Below are 19663 nucleotides of genomic sequence, written 5' to 3'. Positions count from 1 at the left end.
CTAAGCTTTATGTTACTATGTTTCTCTCTTTTGAAATCTATCTCATCACTATATATAAAGTCTCAAAATTCTCAATGTTGATAGAAAAAGCTGCGTAATTTAAAGGAAAGTGATGTTTTCCCAAAAGTCATGGCTTTTGTGATTGCGTCCGTATGCTTACACACTACTAAATACTGTGCTTATTCTTTCCTACCAAATAAATTTGAGATTTTCTATTTATTTTGAAATTTTGAACAAAAAAAGATGCTATTTTCGAAATAGATTATTTACAAATAAAGAAGATTATTTACATGTTGCTAAAAAAAAGAAGATTATCTAGAAAAAAAAGAAGAATAAGATTAGTTGGGTATGGTTGGATACATTTCTAGGACTTTAGCTACAGCTGTGTTCAGAGGTTCTAATTTTCATGGGAATAATTTTTAAATCAGAGGATACTTAAACAATAAGCTTTGAGCCAATGATCAAATACTGGAAAGTATAGTAGGTTTGTAGAAAATTTTTATCGATGACCATTTCAATGGCATAATAGTCCGATGACCATAGACAAAACGGCCAAAATTTATTTACAAAAGTTCTATCGACTAAAAGAGACCAAGACAAATCAATTCCATGTTCAATTAATAAAAGCATTTGAAAACTGATGGAAAAACATGTTGGCCGCAAAGAAACAAAAGAAACTCATTTGCAATTCGTCTTTTCCTCATTTGTATATCTTTGGTCTAGTCGTCTGGCCATTTCATTGGCTAAGTGCAAATTTTACGCTTATTGATTTAGCACATTTTTTTTCTAAATTCAATTTCTTCAGACCATGAAGTTATTCATGTGCAGTGTATATATTTACATACTTATTCCTGGCTGCGTTCATACATACCTGGGCTATGATTGTATAAGCGGTCCTATCATCCAAGATCTGGAGATTAGCACTCAAAACTTGAGCTCCTTCTTCTTCAAAAACTCTCACAAGCACATGTAACATTAATCTTTCCATGTGAACATTGATAAGTTAGGTTCATCTCTATGATTGAATCCCGTGAATGAATACTGAGATCTTTCATGGCATTCTTCACTATCCGTATTTCGTTTTGTTCTCGTTTAAGCTTTTATATATATGCTCTCTTTCCCTATCCATTAATTTGTTCTCGTTTAAGCTAATTTTATATATGCTACTATGTTTCTCTTGTTTTCAGTCCGTCTCTCTCTATATATGTAGAGCGAGAGAGTCACAGTTCTCATTTTGAGAGAACAATCTGCGTAATTGTAGCAAAAAGTGATGTCCTTCGAAGCAAATGATGGCTTTATATAGTAATTGCGCCCGTGAGCTTGCACATATGTATTTGGTAGTAAAAATAATTAAAAATATGTATTTGGTCCTAGGATCTAGGTTGTTTTCATAAATTTAGTTTTACATTACACAGATTTTTCTGGGAACTATTCAACTCTAGGTTTTGGTGGAGTGAATTGTTGGACAGTGTACTAACTTTTATATATTTTTGTCGAACCATTCTAATCAATGCGTATGTTAATAGAGAAATGAATGCCGTGCAATAGTGTGCAATATTGATAATCAACAAAATAAAATAAATCTATTTATATGACCGATTGAAAGAGAAAAAAAATAGAAGAATGATTCAATGATACATAAGTAATAACTACTGTATATTTGTCGTCTAGTTAGCCGTATTCTTAGACACTGCTAAAAGTGCTAATATTATTCTTTAGTGCATTTTCCACATTTTTGGATTTCTTCAAATGTTTGAATACCACTATATGAAACTAGCTACCAAAAAAACTAGCTATTTATACAAGTCATGGATTTTGAATTTGTTCCCCCACCATGGCTATCAGATTGGTTTGTCCGGGCAAAACTGATACCATCCGAAAACATTATTAAGATAAGAAAATATTAAGACTATCTATTTATATGATTTTATACAAATATTAACATTGTGTTTCATGAATTATATCTTCATTATATTTAAGAAAAATTAGAGAGTAAATTTTTTTTACATTTTCATATGTTATATAACTTATATCAAACTGTTATGGAAAACTAAAATCACATATAAAAAGGTTTTATATATGTGAAGTTTGAGATTCATAAAAAAGAGATGAAAACTGAGACAAAGAATTTTTTTTATCAGATACTAGTTTATATTAACAATGATATTTAATTTCACATTTTCGATTAAATCATGGAAAATATAACTGATATATTTAAAGTAAATATGACATTAGTCCTGGTTCTTGTTAGATTAAATTATGTGAGACTGTGAGCAACCAACAGGTAAGAAAATTTGAGCACTTTTCTTTCATAATCATCAGTATATTGTTATTCAACTTGTTATGCAACGCAAGATAAATATGCAACAGTGTAAGAACACAAATTTACAATTTCTAAAAGTATATTTATAACTTGTTATGTAAGGCAAGATAAATATGCAGTGTAAGAAACAATTTTACAATTTTTAAAGATTCATACGATTCTGTCTATGAAATATATAATTACCTCAAAGTAAAACGGTATAACAGATGACAATTCATAAAGATTCATGTATATGATAAGATTCTGTCTATGAAATATATAATTACCTCAATGTAAAAACGGTATGACAAGTAAGAAATGTTCATTTCTAGATCCTTATAATTTAATTAGAATAACAAATGACTATTCATAGATTCATGTATAGGGTAGATTCTGTCTTTATGAAATATATATATTTACTCAAAATAAAATGGTAAATCAAGTAAGAAATTTTCATTTATGACCCTTATAATTAAATTAGAATAGCAGATGACAATTCATACAGATTCATGTGTAGGGTAGATTCGGTCTATGAAATATATAATTACTTCAAAGTAAAACGGTATAACAAGTAAGAAATCTTCAGATCCTTATAATTTAATTAGAATAACAGATGACAAACGTTTCACTTCACATTTTCTCACTATAAGTAACCCTCTCCTTACATCCACAATTTCACCATCTCCCAAGTCACCACTCTTTAATTTTCACGAACTTGAAGTTTTTTTTTTCTCATCTTAACCAAAAACAAAGATGAAGCTCATGGTTGTACAATTCTGCATAATATTTTTTCTCCTCACATCTTCATTTTTTGTACCTTCAACCGCTGATTCGTGTAAGTGTACTTTTTCTGTAGTTAGATATGTTTCAGGTAGTTTATCATTTGGTGATCTAGTTTTTTTCTTAACAAAAGAGTTTTATGTGTGATGATCGATGAATGAATTAACAGCATGTGGTGGAAAGTGCAACGTGAGATGCTCAAAGGCATCACAACATGAAGAGTGCCTCAAGTATTGCAATATATGTTGCGAGAAGTGTAATGGTTGTGTTCCCTCTGGTACTTACGGAAACAAAGACGAATGCCCTTGTTACCGTGATATTAAAAACTCCAAAGGCGGCCCCAAGTGTCCTTGAACATGTTTTTAAAGATCATCAACACACACATGCTATTAATATTTATATGTATGAAAGATATTAGTAACAACTATGTTTGACGGATGAAATAATATTTGAGCTAAATTACAAAAAAAAAAAAAGATAATAATAATATTTGAGCTTAAAGATTGAAGTGCTCAATGCATGAAAACTATGATAGATCTTGACAAAAAAAAAAACGAAATACTTTTAAAACAAATATTATGACCGATAATGTTGGCTGCTACGGATACTCGCCGCTAGTTTTGATCCACCTCAGTGGGGGACTAGATACACCGGTTTATTCAGAAAAAAATAATATATATTATGATATGGGTATGTATGTTGCTCATGAAAGGTAGGATCGTTCACCAGAGCTATGATAGATTAGAGGAGACATGATGTCTCAAAGGAGCCACAAAAGCTTAGATGAGACATGATCGTTCAAAAGAATAAAATCTTGTAAACTTCACCATAACTTCACCATATCTAACTTTTATTGTACTCTAAGCAGTTTCTGTCATCTCCAACGTGTACTTATCTCTAACAAATCTGATTCTTGCTTTTGTATACTTCTAGGTGAATCATGTTTATGTCTTTATAACTTTTCTTTTGCTTTAGAGTCCAATGAAAACACAAAGAAGCGAAATCTAAAACAAGAAAATGACCATGATATATAAAGAGAGAATCTTTCTACAAACAAAACGAGAACGGTACATCGTAGGCAAGCCAGATGATACATAAAGACTCAAAACCAGCAACAAACCCACCTACAAATTCTGATAAGCAAAAAACTCAAAGCAAAGAGAGAGGCCTATTGCTTCTTCAACTAGAGAATGGGTCTTCTGAGTCACTCTCTGCTTTCTTTTGGTGGTTGAAACAAATTAAGCTTCAACGCTCACAAGCTCATACTCGATGAGGGAAAGATTGTTATCTTCCTTGACAGTGATGTCTGCTGCCTCCTCGGCCACTTCAACGCGGCCCCATCTATCAACAGCAAGCCTCATAGATCCCTTGTACATGTCGATCTTTGCATTGCGCAGAGTCACTATCTTGCCTTCTTTCATCAAATCCACTGATCCCAAAAAAAACAAATCATAACAAACAATCAGAAATCTCTAAATCACCTCAGAGTAAAAATGTAATGTAATCTGACCTTGATCGTTTCTTGCGGTAAAGATGATGATACCAGTCTCATCACCAACAAGACATTCAGCAATCCGCATCTGACGAGCCTGAGGACCACTAGGACGACCTCCTCCACCTCCTCTCTGCATCACCATCTTCGTGCTGATGACTTTCACGTTAAGTGAGAGACCGTTGGTTCCTGGTCTCAGCTCACTAACCTTAGTGAACACAGGCTTCCTCAATGCAGGTGATGCCTCAGCCATTTTCTATTAAAAACCCATAAAAGAATTAAACTTTCTTAGATCAGCACTAAGGAAAAAAACATAAACTTTGAATCAGACCAACAACAAAAATGCGATCAGACAAAAGCCATCGAAATCGAAACAGCTTAACAAATTGAGTTACTGTGATAAATGTTAAGACTTTAACCTCCCCAACACATCAATTAAAACGAAGGGTATGATTCGTAGAACATCAACATCGGCACAAGAGCGATGATCAAAGCTAATCAGATTAAAAAATGTAATCTTTTGACTACTGAGATTCATGGAGTCTCCGATCGAGCAGACAAGGTTCAAGATAAGACAATTTGAATCGAAACAAAAAGAGAACTCACTTTTACGTTTTCGTTCGGGCAGGAGAGACGATTCACTTAGCGATTAGATCTGTCTCGAGGCGATGAACACAGAGACGCGGCGGTCTAGAACTCAGATATTAATACGAACCGTAGATCCGTGACCTTAACACGTGTCGTGTTCTAAGAGAATCTTGAATAAACAACCCCCGTCCTTATATTTTGTACAGAATTGAGACTGGCCCTTAACAAAATTACTATTGGGCCGCAGATGATACAAGAAAGCCCAATAGTGTTATGCATCTCTATATTTGAGGAAACCAAACCGGTTACAATTGATTTGACATCGACTTGATAAAATGTAGGAGAATGACAATTGACAAAGGTGAGTTTCAAAACATTTTTTACCAAATGTAAACAAAAACCAAAATTTTGGTAACAAATTTACATTGTGTGAAACTATACATCTTTTTTAGTATTTATATTTTGAGCTCGTTTAAGACCTTCACAAAAATTTCTAAAGGGTTCCAAAAGAACCCAAGAAAAGAAACAACTCAACTAGTTCCTTTTTTAATTTTCCCGGCGAGTTGATTGATCAGTAGTTTGTTCGGCGACTTGTGTTGAAGGCTCTTTCAGATTCACGGCTTGTGAAGTCTTGGCTCGTGTAGTAGCCGTTACTACTACCGTATCCGTAATCCGTTGAATCTTCAGAGGCTCTTCTGAACATACGAATCTCATTACTGTATTGACCAGAGTTATAGACCGTACTTTGACCTACTTTGACTCCATTTGACAGATCCGACATGTCGTCTCTCGTGTCCAGAGCTCTTACAACCTGTTTGTAACGTGAATAACAAACACTCTGCATCAGTTAGAGGTTTTATCTTAGCATCAGTAGGTAGACAACCAGGATTGAGTTTAATTCTGACCTGAACCATACGAGGTCGTTTTAGAGCTGAATGTCTAACACAAGACGCAGCAGTTTCAATCATCCTATAGACTTCGCCTTCAATGTAATGCTTTTCAAGCCGTGGATCCACTACTTCACTGATGTCACCTTTTTCAATGGCCTCGATAAAACGCGGACGTGCCTTCCAAGCCAAGCAACCCCTCAGATTTCATTCTCAATTTGAAAATTCGAATTTTTATATAATATGTAAAAAAATTGAAAAATACCCATTCAACGAGACTTTCTTCACCCAAAGGTTGAGAGGTGTCAACAGGTTTGCGACCGGTGATGAGTTCGAGTAGCACAACTCCAAATGAAAACACATCTGATCTATCCGTTAATTTCCCGCTTGATGCATATTCTGGCGCTAAATACCTGCATGCATGCATGCATGCAACGTAACGTTTTTCCTTAGTTCATCTTATTATACACGTTGGTTGTTTAAACTTTTTTTTTTGTTTTTGTGAATTGACGCAAAAATGTACCCAAATGTGCCCATGACTCGTGTCGATATGTGGGACTGTGCAGTATCGTTCAGTCTGGCGAGTCCAAAATCTGCAACCTGTAAAGAACTAATCAAATGCTCGGCCAAGAAAATAGTACCGCTTTATATGAATACTGTATTATTATAAAAGAAATGAAATATTGACATTGCCTGAGCTTCGAATTCATTATCCAACAGAATATTTGATGATTTGATGTCCCTATGGATAATCTTCGGGTGACCTGTTAAATTGATAGGAAAGCTAAATCAGCTAGAGTGAACATTTAAAATCAAATCTTCACCCTTTCTAATTTTTATATAGTTTTCTACCAAACATATATATTAACATTTCAGAATATATTAAAAATGTAATGGAGAGAGTACTTACAATCTTCATGTAGATAAGCAAGTCCTTTGGCTGCGCCAACTGCAATCTTGACTCGTTTAGTCCATTCCAATACCGGTAAGTCTTTGCCTGACAACAACATAAGAAATGGTTGTGTTTACGAAGATAAATTCAAATATCAACACAAATCTTAATTCAGAAACAATGCAATATACACTATAAACGATTTTGAAGAGATTAAGAAAGTATAGAAAACAAAACAAAGAGAGATTGTAGAAGTAAGTACCATGTAAATGGTGATCCAAAGTATTGTTAGGGACAAACTCATAGATGAGGAATCTATGTTGCTCAGAGATGCAATAACCCACGAGAGACACTAAGTGCCTATGATGCACTCTGCTTATGATCTCTACTTCAGCTTTGAACTCTCTATATCCTTCTGCGCTGATGGACTTTAGCTGCTTGATCGCGATTGACTTTCCATCGCAAATGATACCCTTGTAGACGTACCCGAACCCACCTTCTCCTATGACATATCTCTTGCAAAATCCTTCTGTTATCTGGCTTAGCTCCTCGAAGGTGAAAATGGTCTTTGAATTTCCTAATACTGCCGAGTCAGGTGTTGTTGATCTTCCTGGCTTTTGATTCCCCAAACTATTGTTAGTGTCCGGTGAAGAGTTCTGTGCTGAAATGTTCCCGTTTCCAGGTTTTTGCCTGTAGTTAACGAATCCATCTGCGCCAAAGGCAAGGTTAAGAAGAAGAAAAAAAGAACAAAGAACCAAAGATTAAGAATAAGGAAATAAAGAACACAGAATCAGGAATCAAGGACAAGGTTAGAACAAGAACAAGAACAAAAACACCAAATTCAAGGCCTATAGGGTTTCTTGTGACCCAAGAATCAACACTCATGAATCAAATAAAAAAAAGAACAAGAACTCAATAACCATTAACATGTAATTAGGGATCAAGAACAAGAGTAGGGGGCATAGCAAGATCCGAATGGAAAATCAAGAATCTAGAACATAAAAAAAAATAAGAATCAAGAACCAATTCAAGACCCCACCCAAAATATTTCCTTTTTACCTGTATTAACAGACACATTAGCCGGAGGCAAATAGTTCTGGTTAGAACGAGGTGAAGAAGATTTATTTTGTTTCCTCCTAATAAAGAAAATGGCGGCAACGAATATAATGACCAAAACACCTGCGATCCCAATGCCTATCATTGTCTTCTCAGTGTAGTTAGAATCATTTTTTTGTTGTCCACTACCACCATTACCGTTGCCGTTCGCATTATGTCTATTAGACCCTCCGGAATTGTTATCGGAACCGGAGAGGGAAGGAGGAGACGACGAGGGAACATGGTTTGATCCTCCTGCTGCCGGAGGTGAATCCAACGGCTGTGAAGGGTTTCTTGGTGCATTAGGGGTTAGAGGGACAACCGGAGGCGATGGAGGAGATCCTTGGCTACCGGAATTTTCGGGGGAAGGCGGCGACAAAGGAGTAGAAGGCGGAGAGGGGTTAAAAATAGGGTTGTTGGGTAGTGCTAGGCCGTTGACAGTAGGTTGCTGAGTAACAAAGGTGGGAGGAGTAAGAGGAAGTTGAATTTGTGGTGTTGGAGAAGGAATCACCACGGGAGAGTTTCCGGCTGGGGTGGATTGAGGCGGAGTTTGAGGCTGGGGAGGTGAAGGAGGTGGAGTTATAGAAGGCGGAGGGGAGGAAGGAGGCGTTGGAGGTGAAGTTGTATTAACAGATTGATTGGACGGTGGTGGAGAAAGGGTTAGCACCGGCGGAGGAGATGATTGTGAACCACCGCCACCACCGCCACCACTGTCAGGGGATGGAGGAGAAGGAGGTGAGGTTGTTGGAGGTTGTGTTGTCTGGGAACCACCGGTGGTTTTCTGATCAGCTAATCCTCCACCGGTGGTTTTCTGATCAGTTGATTCTCCACCGGTGGTTTTCTGATCAGCTAATCCTCCTCCGATGACAACGGTTGTTGGCTGTGAAGCTACAAATGGAGTTAGCTTCTTTTCGATTAACTCTGCTTGTTCCTGGACTTTGTCCATTTGTAATTCACCTTTGCCTCTGACTTTTTCCTTCTTTTACATGTTTGAATTTGCTCTCAAAAGTGTTCCTTGGGAAACAAGAAAGGATATATTTACTTTGAGATACAAAACAAAATGGGTTAAACTCTGAAGAAATTAAATTCATCTAATCATTGAGAGGATTTTCCAGGGATATTGTTCTTGAGGGATCATCAAGATTGTGGAAGTTAGATATTTAAAAAAAAATCAAGCCCTATAGGGTTTCTTGTGACCCAAGGATGGATGATATGAAGAGATTTTCTTTTAATCAAGTCGATTTTCAGATGTTTTTTAGTTGATGAATTTTTTTTTCTCGTGTCGTGTCTTTCTTTTTGTAAAAATAGAAAGTCTTCCAAATCTAAACAATTGAATTCTAAAAACTACTGAGAAAATAGGCTAAAAATTCACTTGATTTTTTTTTGTTGTATAGTAAATCATTGCAATATCGGAAGATTCACCATGCAGCTTCATTGTCGGAATACCTCGTAAATTATTCTATCTAAAATATTTTTTTAAGCTCTTTCCGTGAAATGTTTGTCTTCATAATCGAGATCTAATTGATCAGACAATGGTCGAAGATCATTACATGCATGGGACAATGAAATTTATATGCCGTTAAACCTCAGACTAATCTATTTGAGTACTACTCTAAAGGCATCCAGCTTAATATGATACTTGATGAGTTAGTGCCTTTCAAATGAAGACCATTAAATAAGCTCGAATTAAGTACATCCAACTCATTATTAAGACATTACATTTTGTATATGTATGTATTCTCTGCTCATTTTTTTTATAGAACTCTTATGTTAAATTTGCGCCCAACATTATTATTCCATGCAGAAAATACAAATGATATTAGATCTCTACTCGTTTCTAAAAATGTATTCTTAAGCCAAATAGAACCAAACATTCGAGAAAAGTATACCCAAAATAGGAGACACGGTGACAATGCAAGTCACAACCAAAATCGAACAAGAAAATAGCTCAAAACTTGGAACTATGTTTTCTCAAAGATATCAAACCTGTGAAGGTCATTTACTCAATTCCCATCTCTTATCATTTTATCTGATGCATATATACGTTTCTTACATTACTAATCATCTATATTTAATTTCTCTAATTTCAGAACAACATACATACTCTATGTGTGTACAAACTGATGTTGTTTCAATTATTAATATTGATTATATATAGTTATAGTATTTTTTCGTAAAATTGGAAGTTTGTATGCAGATTTAGAATTTCAGATAATGTATATAACTGTCGTTTTATGTTCTATACGAAATAATGGATATATCATATTTAGCCTAATTAGCAAAACATAATATCTTCCCCAGGATACAAAATTTATAATTAACAACAATATTTAACATCGTGATGGCTTAAACGATCGGTTCTTTTGTAGGCGCGGTCTGGACCCAGCTCGATTGGTCTTGGTGAATGGTTGTCATATTAACTGTTCTATATAAGCATTTTATGAAATTCCATATAAGATAGTATAACGTATATTACACTAATTACGTTGTATTGATACTAGCTACTCGTTTTACTTCGATCAAGGACTGGGTCTAGCCAAAAGGATCGTATTATGCCACATGCTAGTATTGTATTAATTCAACAAAAATGTGCAGTCGTGTACCGTACGCATAAACCACCTTTGGGATTCGACAAATTGTGCAGTCATATGACAATAACACCCTCATACTATTGTATCTTTCTGTTAAATCTATGATCGGAATAACAAATAAGTATGCTTTTTTTTTTAACGTAGACAAATAAGTATGTTGCGGTATCGAATTAAGAGCATGTAAGATATGGCCTACTTCATATCAAATATCATCCTCCTAGGTAGTAAGCTTCATATCTTGTGACACCAAGTTAAGAATATTTTATGTATCTTTGGGTTTGAATACTGACCAACTTTTTAAGATAAATCACCAAGCTTTCTTTTCTAGACAAAGTTTAAATCTGATCTGGCAGTCAAAGGTCAAAGTTGAAATATTTTTCTCTTACAATCTGAAAAGTAATAACTGAGGGGTACAAAGATGATGTCATCTTTGTTGATCACACCAATCTAAATGAATGTGCTTCTTTACTTCATATAAGAAAATGTAATGAAAACTAATATATAAATATGTTTCCGTAATTCATAAATGAATACACATGAAAAAGGCAAAAATACTTTGAAAAGGAAGCAAGGGTCACACTTTGCTCATTTACAACACCATAGAGAGTGAGAGAGAGAAACAAAGGAAGTAGACACTAGAGAGTGAAAGAGCTTGAAGATATGATGTTTCCTAAGGAGAGAGAGATAGGTAGCAGCAGTGGTTTGGGTCAGGGTGAAGTAAATGTTGAGAAGTTGAGCTTCTTCAAGATCTTTCAGGGTGAAGACTTATCCTCTGAAAGCATGGTACTTTTCTTTACTAAATCTCTTCATCTCCTTAAATTTGAAGTTTTTTCTTGTTAGCTTCGTTTGAAAGGTTGAATCTTTTTGTTTCTTTTGGTGTGTTCACGTTAAAAGGTTCAATCTTTTGGTGGTCTCTGTGTATGAAACGTTAAATCTGTTTCTTTTGTGATGTATAGTGTTTTGTTTTGTTGAGTTGAATGTTTAGGGTTGCTCTGTTTTGAAGAAGTTGAAATCTTGTTAGCTTTGTACAAAAGGTAGATAGAATCTTTTGGTTGTCTGAGTTTAATAAAAAGGTTGAATCTTTTGTCTTTATTTGTTCACTCAGAACATAAAGGTTGAGTCTTTGTCTTTGTCTTTGTTTGAGATTAGACCCACTTGATGATTAGTGGTGAAAGGTTGAAACTTTGTCTAAAAAAGTTAACTTTTTTTTTTTACATTCTTGATTTGAATGTGTTCAGAGAGCGTTTCCTTACGACTTCATAAGAAACGTCCCTCAAAACGACTACTCCAGTAACATGGTGATAAGGACGCAATGGGGAGTCTCATGGGAAGTCAAAGTCTCCATGAACCCAAGATTCTACTACATGGAGAAGCGTGGTTGGAACCAGTTTGTGAACGACAACGCCTTGGGAGATAAAGAGCTCGTTACCTTCACTCACACTGGACTCATGTGCTTCAATGTCAACATCTACGAGGAGAATGGCAAGGAGCTTGTGAGGCCCCGGACAATGGCTTCTCTAAGTAAGTGTAGTAGCTTTTGATGCTTTAAACAAAGAAAATTGAGAAGAAGAGTACTAACTCTTTACGTTATTGATGAAAACAGGTGGGATCAAGAAAGAAGTAGGAGAGAGCAGCAAGAAAGATGTGAAGAAGGCTGAGGAGACAGGAGGTGTTAGGGTCAAAAGCAAGAGATTTGAGGAAGGCAAAACATCCAAGAAGAAGAAGAAGAAGAAGATGAAGAAGAGCAATAACGATGAGGATACTGTTCCAGTATTCAACATCACCATAACGACATCATACCTCAAGTTCCTGGTAAGATTAAAAACCAAAAATTTACACAAACAAAACTGTATCAGCACATTCTCTGATGATTTTTTTTATATTCAGCCAATCCCAAGGTACTTTGCTGACGTGCATATCCCGAATAAGTCTAAGATGGTGGTGACCATTCACCACTCCAATGGGAACTGTTCATGGGAGGTGGTTTGCTTGGTGAGGAAGGCAAGGGCAATCTTCTCAGGTGGATGGGCGAGATTGGTTAGAGAGTACCCTTTGTCAGTCGGTGACTTTTGTACCTTCAAGTTCATCAAACCAACCGAGTTTCACCTTGATGTCTCCAAGAAGGTCGAAGAGATCATGTCTGACTGATAAATGAATGAAATGTTAAGTGTCTTGTTGCTTTCTTATTATCCATAAAGACAAGTTTGATCACTTTATGTGTTTGTGAATGTTTCTCTTTAGCTAATGTTTAATGTGTCTGTGTGGTTTTTAAATACTTTAACATAATGTTGATGATTAGTTTCATCTTTTGGACTATTATGAATATTAATATTTTAGTAGTATTCATCTTTATAATTTGTATAAAGCAGTGGTAGTACAAGGCTTAAGAAAAGATATACATTCATCTACATTTTTCAACACACATCATGATCAGACTGAACTATGTTTCTCGCCGGCTTCCCAATCTGCAAACAATCAATAGGAGGAAGAGTAGGAGTGTTGAGCTCACCAAACGTCTGCCAGCAAAAAGGATCATACATATGATACCGTTCTTGAACCGGTTTAAGCTCAATTGCGGATAACTGCACATCTACGCATGGGAAGTCATCGCTGCAAGCGAAATGAACCGGTTTCACGGTATAAGTGCCTTTGATCCGCTCGTAAGTCACTCCTTCAACTGCAACTGCTGACGTCTGGTTCTTGCATGTGGTATGGTCGCAGTAGAATTGGTCTATCACTATCGGAAGCTGGACTTCGTTGAGTTGAATGTTTGAGAAAAGTATCCCTTTCACTGATCCTACTCCTCCTTGCCATGTCTTGATCCTGACCCCTGTCATCGTGTTGTGCATGGCCACGTCTCGTACTGTTATGTTTGAGACGCAGGCTTTTGTGCTGTCTTTGCCGAGACTACCTATGCTGATACCGTGACCCGGTCCACAGGTCACGGTGTGTATGTATACATTCGAGCAACCAGTTTGGATAGAGATGCAATCATCTCCTGCATACACACATAGAGAGTAGACATCATTAACCAAAAAATTCAGATCTTCAAGATTCAAGAATTCAAAAATTCAAAAATTTCAAGAATTTCAAGAAATCATGATTCAAGATTTCAAGAATTCAAGAACTCAAGATTCAAGAACTCATGAGGATTCAAGATTCATACCACAAGAGAGTGTTGTGCTGTGAATGAGGACATCTCTGGTGTTCTGGAGGTGAATCCCATCAGTGTTTGGACTATCACCAGGTGAAGAGACGGTCATGTCATGTACCACAACGTCACCGCAGTTATCGAACTTGAGGTGACATTGAGGACTGTTTTGGATCGTTATACCAGACACTTCCACACCAATACTCCCATAGAATCTTAGTGCCTATATACACATATCAGTAAACAACAGTTTCACAATCCAAAGCTCGTCTTGTGTTTATTACTCACCGTTGGTTTAATGCTTGGCATTTTCAAATCAAACTCACTTATTGGAGGGTTTTGGTTAACAGAGTTGTTCAAGGGAACGATGAGTTTGGTTTCACCATCAATGAAAGGGTAATCTTGTTGCCACCAACCAGAGCCTCTTCCATCAATCACACCTTTCCCTTGTACTTTAATTCCTACCAGCTTTGTGAAATCAATCCACCACATCAACCCTTTTCCCCATGACTTTGAATCCGTTGGAGCTATAATAGTACCATCAAGCTGCAAACCGCACAAAAACGTTTTAGATCTTTTTAAACTAAAGAGAGACGATTTTTTTATATATTCAGAAGATCAATTTCTCACTTGGAACACAATGTTTGGTTGACAATAAGGACCAGAGAATGAGATTGGACCAACAAGGAAAGTGTATTCTGGCGGTATGATCATCATTGATGCTTCCACTTTGCAAGCAGCTTCCCAAGCCGCTTCAAACGCCTGCAAAACATTATGAAAAACTCTGTTAATTACACTAGTCACCATTATAATAATGGTTGTTAAGGCTTGGTACCATTTGTAATCTGTTATTTCTGTTGTCATTTTATACTCGTTTGTCTTTTTTCTTTTGGCGCAATTTAGCATTTAAGGTAAAAAAAATATTAAAAATGTTTAACGTGACTTTACTTTACAGACAGAGAAACCTTTTTAGCTCAGTTTTTTTCTCTTGTTCTGTCTCGTGTTTTGTCTCAGTGATCTCTCAACTGTAACTTGTCTTTATTTAATTCTCATGAAAACGAAATATAAAAATGCTATGATTAAATCAAATACTGCCACTAGGATTTAAAACTGTACGGATAAAGAAATTAATGAGCTTTTTAGTTTAATTTTTTATTTGTTTACCTTAGTGTCATCACGTATACCATCACCCTTTGCACCAAAATCCATCACATTGAAGACCTGAGATTCATTTAGCGACGGAAGAGACGGTGGTTGGACTTTTGGTAGTTGTGAAACTACCGGAGAGTTATAATTGTCGTCAACTTTGGGCGGTGTTTGCAGCTTTGGCTTCGGTTTAGGTTTGGATTTGTGGTGATGACTGTTGTTGTTATTGTGAGAGCTGTGGTGACTGTTCCCATGGCTTTTCGGTTTCTTGCTTGACAAGGAATCAGACATATCAGAGGATCTTCGGTTGTTATGTCTCCAGTGTCTACCTCTTCTAGCAATGCAGGTCTCTAGAGTTACAGACCATACCAAAACCGCCATTAGCATCATCAACGTGATGCTTCTCAGCCTTAGACTTTTTCTCATTATCATTTTTGTTTGTTTGTTTCTCTGTCTCAACGAAGAGTGTTTTGTGGTGGTTGAGAGTGAGAGACTTGGTTTCTTTTAAGTTGTTGGTTTAAGTTGAAGAAAGAGAACGTTGTTGAGGGGATTTAAATAAGGAAGCAGTCCAAGAATAATGTTGAGACTTGAGAGGCTCACGGGTTTTTAAAATTGATTTTTATTTTCAGATTTTAAATGAAAATGGAATCAATAGTCCATTATTTTCCATATTGTGATTGACAAACTTATTTTTTAAAATTTCTAAATAAACGAATAAGTCTAAGCTTGCTATGTGTAAGTTACTATATACGATAGTAAGACCATAATGTACGCTTTTAGTTGGATTTTTGTGATATTGACAGTGATGTAAAGTTACTACTCGTGAGTTATAATTGAAACGGAGATTCTTTTTCTTCGCGGGTAAAAGTTCCAAACGGCCAAAACCTGAATTGCATTTTGAGTAAATAACTAAATACTGGTCAGGGGCTTTGTGAATGCCACCTGGAGAGTATTTGTTGGTCAAAAGCTCGACTAATTTGGTTGGGAACATGGATAGCCAATACTTCATATGATCACATATATACAAACACACGTATATGCGCCCCATGAAGTGGGGATACTTGTTAATAAAAAAATGAAGTGGGGATACTTGAAATGAAGTGCATATTCAGTTTTAGGATCTTGCTTTATGTTTATTTGGATATATACAATTAGATCGAAACAAGCATTGAAGCATGTGTTGGATCTGTCGTATTGGCACGACAAGAGTGTCGTATATGTTTCACAATTTACCCGTGTACAAGTTCAATAGGCCATGTAGAAAAAAATATATGTTTTTCTAAATACATAGGAATGTGATTTTTACAGTCATTATCAAGAACACCATGCTAGAGAGTAGATAGTATGTATGGCCAAGAGCCTAGAAGTTGCCAAGTTACTAATAAAAAAATAAACGCGATGATTAATATAAGAATTCCAAGTTACAAAAAATAAACGCCTAGAATTTTTATATTAATCATCGCGTTTGTCATTATCTGAAATTAATAAAAAAATTACTAATAAAAAATAAACGCGATGATTAATATAAGAATTCCAAGTGGATAATCAAAATCTTTAAAATAGATTTTTAAGAAAGAATATGGAGTAGAAACAAAAGTTTGTTAAGAAATTTTATTAGTACTATTAACAATTTAAAATATATATATATATATATGAAGATTAAAAAAAAGAGAATCGTGAGTGGTCTATATGTTATCAAGGGGGCACTGAATATAACGTCTCTTTTAGCACTCACATGCACCACTTCACGGGCATTGTTTTTGTATTCACAACTCCTTCAATTATTAGTACTTATTTCATCATTTCTCTTACATTTATTTATTTATATAATGTTGAATCCATTCTAGATTAAATTTCATTTAGACATTTACTATTCAAGAAAAAGGCTGCTATTAACGGAAGGAGCAGAAACAGAAAACAGAAAGTAACCGAAGCTTTTCTCTTTACGTCCTCATATATACACTAAAAGATTCATAAATGTCTTACGCTCAAATAAATGTTCTATATACAGCTAAAATTATTGTATAAAATGTGATGGTTTAAACGACCGGTTCCTTTGTATGCTCCAGACCGGGTCTTAGGTTACAATAGGCGTGAAAACTGTTTTATGTCGTTATATAAGCATTTATGAATTTCCATATAAGATTGAATAACCTCTATTACATTAACTAGGTTCTATTGATATTAGCTACACATTTTTTGCCTCGTTTTACTTCGATCAAGGACTGGCTCTAGCCAAAAGGATCGTAATATGCCCAACCTGAATATGCCACAAGCTATTATTGTATTAATTCTACAAAATTATGCAGTCATGTACCGTACGGATAAGCGTAAACCACCTTCGGATTCAGAAAAAGCCTTGTGCGCTCATAGTTTTATGAAATTTCTTGTCTTTCAGATAAAACTAAAATTAATGAATAAATACAAAAGAATGCTCACTTCAACTGTTGTAAGCTGGAAAAAAGGAAGTTGTTGTTTTGTCCTAATAGAACCCTCAAAAATGAATAAGCAACTGTGTATTTTTTTAATTATGGTTGTTCAGAACTACTATAATTAAATACTAATTTACTACTTATTCTGCAAATAGTAAAGTATCATGTGATGAACACACACATATATGTGATTCGACATCATCTTCTTGACAGCCATAACGCTGGTGGCTACCTAATATTTCGAATTCTTCAAATCTAAATAAACAACAAAAAAATGAGATTGCTGTGACAAGAATATCATCACATGAAACGTTGATCTTGATGGTTGGTAAATAAACATTTTGATAAATTTCAATGTATTATTTTCTATAAGTAAACGTAAATTACAATGGTTAGAGGATTTTCTTAGGTATTATATTTGCTGCTGTTGCTCAAATACGATCTTGCGTGGGCACATGATTCCTACTAAAATACTAGCTATAACCAACATGCCAATTGCAATACTGTCACGGTACACGAAGATGCACGAAAATCAAAATCGTTTTCGTTACGTTTATTAAATATGCGAAGACGGTCACTTTGGTCAGGGAGTGACACGTTGGCTTCTTTATTGGGATTACGGTTAGTTTCAGTTTTACTTGGCAAATACATTTTTCTTTTTGAGCAACTTGTCAGGAAATACATACGTCCAAATAGATCTCTCTGAGTGACCTTCTTTCTCATTAAAATATATCGAAGACGCCATTGTTCATTGTTGCATGAGACGAACAAGTACAAAAAGCAAAATAAATTTATAAAATGAAGGAAAGAATCCTGAAGAATAAATCAGACAAAAACATTTATTAAAACTAAGCCTTAAGCTAACGTTGCATATATAAAATCAAAAGACTTCTAAGGTGGACCAAACATGTTGCATGCCTACTCTGTTGGTGCTCTTTATATTTTGTTTTTGTACTTAGCTACGAGTACGGTAAATTAATTAATGCGCATATTACATTCGTTAAACCTTTTAAGATATCATCAAGAAATAGTGAAAAACTACACAGGGCGCTTATAAATCTTGTTTAATTTTATACTTTTATGTACACTACTACAACTCTTGTTCGGTGTATGAGTTGTAGTGTACGCAAAAGTAAAAAAAATTAATCACCATTCTTTGTTAATCCACGAATTGATAGGATTTGCATACTCGTTTTCTGTTTTTTTTTTTTGAATAATTCTCATTGTATGTTTAGTCTCCTTTTATTGGAGCCACTGAAAGTCATTAATATTCTTTTTGCATCGTATGACTGTAAGAGTATATATTTGTAGCACGGTATTTCCTTCATGTGGCTACATTGTTTATTTGATTTTGGATTAACTAATTTTTTGTTTTATCTTTTGGCTTTCACGATATTTGTTAGGTGGCTTCTATATGACTCTCCCGTGAACTCCATGCAACGGCCTTGTAATTTACCTTAATATCCTTGTTAAAATGTTTGTTTTAAATCATTTTGTAGTTCTCCTAACACTATTTTATAATGATTGATTAATTTCCTTATACAGACAAAATAAATAAATAACTGGGACTATCTTTTTTAACAACCGTATAATCAGAAGATTCAGGGTGTGGTGTATATGGTGATTGAAGTTGATGTGGTACTATGGATAGCTGCGATAAATGCTGCCAGCAAGTTACTATCTATACTTCCATATGCATTTAATTATGAAGGATTTAGGGGAATGTTTGGCGGTTTAGACATTCCTAGTTTTATACTTCCATATGCATTTGCAATATTAGAGCAAATAAGAGCAGGCTTATTGGTTAATTAAGAAACCCATAAGAGTTCTTATCTTGTGTTTATATCGTTATCTAATACACTTTTAGTAAATAATTATTAAAAAAATTATAATAAATTAAACAAATGAGAACCTGCCACTTAAAATAAGAATGTAAAAAGATTCAAATCAGTTCTCTGCACTCATACGGCATTACTCTCTTACTTTCCACTTTTCTTTTTTATAATGTATTATCTGATAGATACCCACTTCCATCCTATTGATGGAGGTGCTCTAAAATATAGTTTCGCCGCCAAACTTTACCTATCTGAATTATGAAGGATTTAGGGGAATGTTTGGCGTTTAGGCAGCTAAAAATTTTAGATGTAAAATGTTCAAGACACGCTAAATACCCTAAAATCACTCATATCCCTTAAAATATCACATAATTCTTTTTTTTTATTATGTTTCTCTTTTTCAGCCCATTTTAAAAGTAAATCGTTTTTTTATAGGCTGAATAAAAAGGCTTGCTCTTTATGCAGCTCTGTT

The 19663-nt window shown here is 35.0% G+C and overlaps 5 protein-coding genes across 6 annotated transcripts; 2 read left to right on the top strand and 3 right to left on the bottom strand.

Moving 5' to 3' along the window:
- Positions 1 to 11: 11 nt before the first annotated feature.
- Positions 12 to 4518, top strand: LOC103868086 (gibberellin-regulated protein 8-like). Its single transcript, XM_009146184.3, has 2 exons — positions 12 to 3137; positions 3252 to 4518. Exons 1-2 carry the CDS (start codon positions 3056 to 3058, stop codon positions 3434 to 3436), a joined length of 267 nt encoding a protein of 88 aa, XP_009144432.1. The 5' UTR covers positions 12 to 3055; the 3' UTR covers positions 3437 to 4518.
- LOC103868085 (uncharacterized protein At4g28440) lies at positions 4088 to 5316 on the bottom strand. 2 transcript variants are annotated; one of them, XM_009146183.3, is made up of 3 exons: positions 5181 to 5316; positions 4593 to 4830; positions 4088 to 4511 (listed from the first exon to the last, which is right to left on the bottom strand). In XM_009146183.3, exons 2-3 carry the CDS (start codon positions 4825 to 4827, stop codon positions 4321 to 4323), a joined length of 426 nt encoding a protein of 141 aa, XP_009144431.1. In that variant the 5' UTR covers positions 4828 to 4830; positions 5181 to 5316; the 3' UTR covers positions 4088 to 4320. The 2 variants fall into 2 exon arrangements, with proteins under 2 accessions (XP_009144431.1, XP_009144430.1); XM_009146182.3 differs by having other exon boundaries at positions 4593 to 4833; positions 5181 to 5313.
- Positions 5317 to 5560: 244 nt separating this feature from the next.
- Positions 5561 to 9029, bottom strand: LOC103868084 (putative proline-rich receptor-like protein kinase PERK11). The gene is made up of 8 exons (XM_009146180.3): positions 8001 to 9029; positions 7204 to 7650; positions 6960 to 7046; positions 6743 to 6813; positions 6573 to 6649; positions 6315 to 6462; positions 6068 to 6229; positions 5561 to 5973 (listed from the first exon to the last, which is right to left on the bottom strand). Exons 1-8 carry the CDS (start codon positions 8980 to 8982, stop codon positions 5734 to 5736), a joined length of 2214 nt encoding a protein of 737 aa, XP_009144428.1. The 5' UTR covers positions 8983 to 9029; the 3' UTR covers positions 5561 to 5733.
- Positions 9030 to 11204: 2175 nt separating this feature from the next.
- LOC103868083 (B3 domain-containing protein At3g17010-like) lies at positions 11205 to 12969 on the top strand. Its single transcript, XM_018658977.2, has 4 exons — positions 11205 to 11410; positions 11866 to 12148; positions 12231 to 12439; positions 12515 to 12969. The coding sequence occupies exons 1-4, from the start codon at positions 11288 to 11290 to the stop codon at positions 12773 to 12775; spliced, it is 876 nt and encodes a 291-aa protein (XP_018514493.1). The 5' UTR covers positions 11205 to 11287; the 3' UTR covers positions 12776 to 12969.
- Positions 12939 to 19476, bottom strand: LOC103868082 (polygalacturonase At1g48100-like). The gene is made up of 5 exons (XM_009146179.3): positions 14943 to 19476; positions 14409 to 14540; positions 14067 to 14324; positions 13794 to 14001; positions 12939 to 13625 (listed from the first exon to the last, which is right to left on the bottom strand). The coding sequence occupies exons 1-5, from the start codon at positions 15354 to 15356 to the stop codon at positions 13042 to 13044; spliced, it is 1596 nt and encodes a 531-aa protein (XP_009144427.1). The 5' UTR covers positions 15357 to 19476; the 3' UTR covers positions 12939 to 13041.
- Between the last annotated feature and the right edge of the window lie 187 nt (positions 19477 to 19663).

The sequence above is a fragment of the Brassica rapa genome, chromosome A08 (genome assembly GCF_000309985.2).
Source record: "Brassica rapa cultivar Chiifu-401-42 chromosome A08, CAAS_Brap_v3.01, whole genome shotgun sequence".
Taxonomy (NCBI): Eukaryota; Viridiplantae; Streptophyta; class Magnoliopsida; order Brassicales; family Brassicaceae; genus Brassica; species Brassica rapa.
This window is presented reverse-complemented; position numbering and strand designations above follow the sequence as displayed.

Excerpts from the sequence above, each read along its gene's own strand:
- LOC103868086 (XM_009146184.3), top strand. The coding sequence starts at position 3,056 with ATGAAGCTCATGGTTGTACAATTCTGCATAATATTTTTTCTCCTCACA. Across the intron at positions 3,138-3,251 it reads ACCTTCAACCGCTGATTCGT|CATGTGGTGGAAAGTGCAAC; the intron begins GTAAGTGTACTT and ends ATGAATTAACAG.
- LOC103868085 (XM_009146183.3), bottom strand. The coding sequence starts at position 4,827 with ATGGCTGAGGCATCACCTGCATTGAGGAAGCCTGTGTTCACTAAGGTT. Across the intron at positions 4,512-4,592 it reads TACCGCAAGAAACGATCAAG|TGGATTTGATGAAAGAAGGC; the intron begins GTCAGATTACAT and ends TTTTGGGATCAG.
- LOC103868084 (XM_009146180.3), bottom strand. The coding sequence starts at position 8,982 with ATGGACAAAGTCCAGGAACAAGCAGAGTTAATCGAAAAGAAGCTAACT. Across the intron at positions 6,650-6,742 it reads ATAATGAATTCGAAGCTCAG|GTTGCAGATTTTGGACTCGC; the intron begins GCAATGTCAATA and ends AGTTCTTTACAG. Across the intron at positions 6,463-6,572 it reads CGAGTCATGGGCACATTTGG|GTATTTAGCGCCAGAATATG; the intron begins GTACATTTTTGC and ends GCATGCATGCAG.
- LOC103868083 (XM_018658977.2), top strand. The coding sequence starts at position 11,288 with ATGATGTTTCCTAAGGAGAGAGAGATAGGTAGCAGCAGTGGTTTGGGT. Across the intron at positions 11,411-11,865 it reads ACTTATCCTCTGAAAGCATG|AGAGCGTTTCCTTACGACTT; the intron begins GTACTTTTCTTT and ends GAATGTGTTCAG. Across the intron at positions 12,440-12,514 it reads CATCATACCTCAAGTTCCTG|CCAATCCCAAGGTACTTTGC; the intron begins GTAAGATTAAAA and ends TTTTATATTCAG.
- LOC103868082 (XM_009146179.3), bottom strand. The coding sequence starts at position 15,356 with ATGATAATGAGAAAAAGTCTAAGGCTGAGAAGCATCACGTTGATGATG. Across the intron at positions 14,325-14,408 it reads AACCAAACATTGTGTTCCAA|CTTGATGGTACTATTATAGC; the intron begins GTGAGAAATTGA and ends TGCGGTTTGCAG. Across the intron at positions 13,626-13,793 it reads CAGCACAACACTCTCTTGTG|GAGATGATTGCATCTCTATC; the intron begins GTATGAATCTTG and ends GTGTGTATGCAG.